The 5,974-nt window shown below is 23.6% G+C and overlaps 1 protein-coding gene across 1 annotated transcript; it reads left to right on the top strand.

The window, feature by feature from the left end:
* Positions 1-735: 735 nt before the first annotated feature.
* LOC107613224 (dehydration-responsive element-binding protein 3-like) lies at positions 736-1,658 on the top strand. The gene has a single exon (XM_016315121.3). It carries the CDS (start codon positions 893-895, stop codon positions 1,505-1,507), a length of 615 nt encoding a protein of 204 aa, XP_016170607.1. The 5' UTR covers positions 736-892; the 3' UTR covers positions 1,508-1,658.
* The last annotated feature ends 4,316 nt before the right edge of the window (positions 1,659-5,974 follow it).

The raw sequence follows: 5,974 nt of genomic DNA on the forward strand, positions 1-5,974 counted from the left end.
ATTTATTACAGTCCTGCTACCTACGTTATCAACAGTATTTCTGTCAATATTTGTCAATTCTTATTTATAACTGTATTTAATGAAAGTATCTTTATAGATGTGTCTAATAAAAATATCTTTTTTATAGCTATATTTAATAGAAGTGTCTTTATAAATATATTTTTTGGATGTATCTCTTTATATATATATTTAAAATATAATACTTAATTATTATTGACAATAAATTGACAAATAATATGTTGGTTCTTATACTTTTTTTTATTTTTATATAAAATAAATCATTAAAAATTTTAAAAATAATTTAATTAAATACTTTAAATTATCTAATATTTTTTATTAAGTCCAAACAAAAATATATTTTAAAAATATTATATATAATTTAAAATTAATCATTAAAATTAATTAATAAATACATGTATTATTTATTTTATTATCAATATTTATTTTATAATAAAAATTTATATATAATTATTTTTTTATAAAATTAATAATTAAAAATTATTATACAATAATTTAGTCAAATTTATTAAATTATTTAATAATTTTTAAATATTAATTTTATATAAACATAATTATAAAATAATTTTATTTTATTTTATATATTAATATATATTTTATACTAATAACTAATTTTGTGACTAATTTCAGCGTAGAGCTTACATAGTTGAACATATTATTGGTAGGTTAAAGGTCGCTATATCCTGTATGGGAGCGTACCATTTTGGCTACAAAAAGCCTACTCATAAGCTATATTTCTACTCATCACACACTGCTATTCCTCTGCCTCCTGCCTCTGTTCTTGGCACCTCTATATCAATCATTCTACTATCATGTACTATCAATATTCTTCTTCTTCTTCTCAAACATTCCCTTTCTGATTACAAATTCAACAATGGCTGAAGCTTCTACCACTTCCTCCACAACACGCTCCCCTAAAAAACAGAGCAAGCCCAAGAAACCCAGAGACTGCAGCAAGCACCCCGTCTACCACGGTGTACGGATGCGAAATTGGGGCAAATGGGTCTCCGAAATTCGCGAGCCTCGCAAAAAATCTCGAATCTGGCTCGGCACCTTCGCTACGCCGGAAATGGCCGCGCGTGCGCACGACGTCGCCGCCTTGTGCATTAAGGGCAAAGCAGCCATTCTTAACTTCCCAAAGATTGCTAAACTGCTTCCTAGACCAGTCACGCCGACTCCACGTGACATCCAGGCCGCGGCAGCAGAGGCTGCGGCCATGGTAGACTTCGACTCTGTTTCCTCTGACTCGGAAGAAGGAACAGAGGAAACAGAGTCGTCAGAGCTGAGCGAGATTGTAGAGCTGCCAAATATAGAAGAAAAGAGCTTCGACTCGGTTGACTCGGGGACTGAGTTCATGCTTCTTGACTCGGTGGACAGTTGGGTGTTCCCGCCAATGGCGGCTTCAACTTTGTCGGAAATGATGATGATGTTTGAAGCAGAAGACCTCTCTGCCTCTGAGTGTGTGGTTCCAATTTGGGGTTCTGTTTAGTAGAAACATGAATCATTCAGTTCCAAAGTGTTTGGAGGTGTTCGTGAGTGTTGCCTCATTTTGCTATCATAATCAGATGTTGCCATCAATGGCTGATTCGTTATTTTTGGTCTAACTGTAATATAATGCTGCTTCCCCTGCTTGCTTTCTCTGTTTCCTTTCTCTTCTTATCTTTTGCTAGTAAGTAGTAACTCGCTTTTCTTTTTATTTATCGCCATTTATTCTACAATGATCTTCTTTGTTTTGAGAAACTTTCCTATGATCAAATGATTTAAATCTTAATAATGTATAAAAGAGGTTTTTATCATAAACTTAATTATTGGAATCATGATGATATCACTCATATCAGTGTTTACTCTCCAATGCTTATATTGTGTTGTCACTGATTTTGCCATCACTTTATTACGTTGTTTAATAAATTATTAACGGTGAAAACTCAGGTACAGCTGACTTTACGTAAATTGATAGTTAAAAGTCATTAGATAAAAATTTAGTCAAATCAATCAAATTATTTAACAGCTATTAGTTATTAATTTCACGTGTCGACTGTACCTGAGTTTCCACCATTATTAATTATATAATTTTTATTTCCTGACAAAGTTACATTTATTCTTTGTGCATTATGCATAGATAATTGAAAAATAATTTTCTTCATGATAATGAGTCATTTAGTCAAGGATTATGAACCATTGAGAATTATTCTCTCTTACCTACCAAAAAGAACTACCAATACAATATAGAGTTTTTTTAGTGTATCAATATGATAATAGTTTAAAATTACTATATGATAATTTAATTAAATATATTAAATTATCTAGTAGTATTTAACTATAAATTTGATACCAGGATAAATTATATGCGATTGTCCACTACAATATAAACCTAACAAAAAATGTAATTAAATTAAGAGAAATGTTAGGAAACAATGATTTTGTTGAACAATATGAACAACCACTAATCAAATAAAAACATACTACACCTTTAAATTAACTTTCTAAATTTTAATATTAAAATAATCATCCATATACTAGTAAATGAACATCCGATATATCTATTGTTTATATTGTTTAATATTTTTATTGTTTACCTATACTTTTCTTTAAATTAAATATATACTATGAATTTAAAATGAATAATAAATCATCAAGTTCTTAGTGAGGAGTTTAATATAGTGCTGAGTAAGGTACGAAGGAGGTTAGCGCGTGATTCATGCCTCATGGCAATTATGCAATTCTTCATACATGATTACATGGTAAACAGTAGTACTTTATTCGTTTCCTATTATTATTAAATAAGGTTGTCGGAACTTGATTCACTTATCAGATTGAGGCATTTAAAAAGAAAACATCATAAATAAATATTATAAATTGATGTGTCTAAAAAATATCTTTTCCAAAATCTATCGCATATTTATTTTAATATTTTTAAATATTGTATGAGTTTAACTAATATGTATTTAAAAATTTTATTAATAAAAAATTTTAATAGGGCAACATGAAAAAAAAAAGGGAACAAATTAAAAACGTGTAGGGAAACATAAAATTGATGATTTCCACGTTCTTTAATTAATATTTCTTTATGAATTTCCATGAATAAGGATACCGCATAGGAGCCACTCAGATAAAGACATTGAAAACGTCTTTTTATAAAAATATTTTTTAATAATTAAAATTTAACATATATAATCGATTAAATCGTGTTATTTTTGTCAAAATTAGACTAGATAAATTGATTTGATTGAAAAATGGTGAATCAAATCTTGAACTGGTCTAAATTAATATTATTTTTGTTAGAAAATGACTATTACAATACCTTATTATAAAAAATGACTAAAATACTTCTATTATATATATTAGTTTTGAAAATTCTAAATTTTAATTCTTTATTTTTCTATCGTGGGTTAGGATTTAGAATTTTTAAAATTAATATATATATATATATATATATATATATATATATATATAAAATAAGAGTATTTTAAACATTTTCTACAATAAAAGGTATTGTAGTAATTTTTTATAAAAAATAATATTAATTTAGACCAGTTTAAGATTTGATTCACTATTTTTTCGGTTAAATCAATTTGTCTAGCCTAATTTTAACAAAAATAACATGATTTAATCGATTATATATGTTAAATTTTAATTACTAAGAAATATCTTTAAAAAAAAATGTTTTAGGTGTCTTTATACATGCATTACTTATATACAAGGCTTACTTTGGATAGGAATTTAATCCTTTTAAGAACATAAGTATTTGAAAGTATTATTGTAGGGAGAAACTAAGAAACTAAAAGAAAAGTGTGAGTATTTTTATTATCTCATCACATTTAATTACATAATGTATTGCCATCGATCTTCATCATCATCCATCAAATAAATGTGGAAGAAGTTAAATTATCAATGATACTACATTATCAAGTTATTTTAATAATTATTTAATTAAATTAATCTAATAGTTTAATGATTAATAACTATAGATTTTAGTTAAAAAAGAAGGGAAAACATAAAAAAAAAAAAAAACTTGAATATAAAAATAATTTATTTACCTAATATTTCTTTTAAACTCTACGGTAATAATATAATATTATTATTGATAGGGCATGACTTCGATAGCAATAGTAATTCGAAGTTTATCTTGCAATGCAAGTTGATGAGAACATTATCTAATCTTTTCAAAATCTACTTTTCATCCACAATCATATAATAATAATACTGCTATATGATTAATAACATTTATCAGGAGGTTTAGAATTTGAAAAATTTTAAATCTAATAAAAATAAAATATTTAACTAACGTGTTAGTTAATATTAATAAAAAGTATTGCTTCTTTAACATTTTTTTTCTATGCAGTATGATTTTTTTTTCTCCAAACTTAGTTTTTTGTTCAACCAAAAAGAAGATTAAATCAATTGAATCAACATACACCAATTGGATTTTTAAAAAGACAAAATACTTAATATTGATTAAAAGTGTATTTTATTGTTAACTATTTTATTTTATTCTAATTTTAAAAAATCAGTTATTTAAGTTGGTTTAACCATTGTTGGCTCAATAAAAAAAATTAACTAATAATAAAATTACGAACACACACACAATATATATATATAGGTGAATTCTACCCAACCCCCTCTAAAATAACATGTAAATTATTCTTCATGATGTGTCACATTTTAATTGGTCATTACTTAACTATAGTTGGGTTATTTTGTAATTTATTATTTGAGATGGATAATTGTATAATTTCTTAAAATATTAAAATTCTACCCGTTAATTGAAGCACGTTCTCACGCAAAATATATATTTATTTAATTACAAGATGGAATATATATTCATATTTAAAATATAATATAATAAAATAAATCTATTTAAAATACTTAAAAGTATAATTAAAATCATAAATATAATAATATAATAATAAAATTTGTACTCTAAACAAGTAAACATATTTTTTATCATACATAAATTATTTAAAAAATAATATATTATCAAAATTAATAATACAAATTTAAAATAATAAAATCTAATTTTTTACTGTATTTGTTATAATATTTTTATTCTTTTAATTTACAATTTATTAGTACTTTATTATTTAATTAATGATTAAACAAATTATTTTTATAAAAAATTATGTTTTGTATTATCTTATAGAAGAGACCAATATATTAGGTTAAAAAATAAAGTAAAAATGAAATTTTAAATAAAAAATATTTAATATTAAAATTTTTAAATATAAAAATAATTTGTATAAATATTTAAAAGATAAATATAAAATATATGCATAAAATAAATAAAACAGATAAAATGGAAGTACTCATGAGAAATAAATAATTATTTTTGTCTCCTTTATTTATTTTAAACATGTATTTTATATTTATATCCTGAATATCTATATAATTTGCTTTTGTATTTAAAAATTTTAATATTAACTATTTTTTATTTAAAATATCATTTTTACGTTAATTTTTAAATTGGTATATTGGTCTCTTCTTTAAGATTATACAAAAAATATTTCTCATGAAAATAATTTGTTTAATCATTAATTAAATAATAAAATATTAATAAATTAAAAATTAAAAGAATAAAAATACTATAAAAATTACTTGTAAGAAAGTTGAATTTTATCATTTTAAATTTGTGTTATTAATTTTAACAATTTATATTTTTTTTAAATAATTTATGTATGATAAAAGATATGTTTACTTGTTTAGAGTACAAATTTTATTATTATATTTATATATTCCTGATTTTAATTATACTTTTAAGTACTCTTAATAGATTTATTTTATTATATTATATTATATTTTACATATGAATATATATTCCATATATTATTTTTAATGAAAAAAATTTAATAACCAAACTAACCATTAATTATATTGGTAAGGAATGATCCATGGTAAAAAAAAAAAAAAAAAAAGAGATTGAGTGAGGGGACATGAGATAGCAATGAAGTCGGTGCTGACT

This window comes from Arachis ipaensis, chromosome B8 (genome assembly GCF_059453495.1).
Source record: "Arachis ipaensis isolate K30076 ecotype BB chromosome B8, ASM5945349v1, whole genome shotgun sequence".
Lineage (NCBI taxonomy): Eukaryota > Viridiplantae > Streptophyta > Magnoliopsida > Fabales > Fabaceae > Arachis > Arachis ipaensis.

Bases quoted from the DNA above. Each gene is read 5' to 3' on its own strand.
- LOC107613224 (XM_016315121.3), top strand. From the start codon at position 893: ATGGCTGAAGCTTCTACCACTTCCTCCACAACACGCTCCCCTAAAAAA.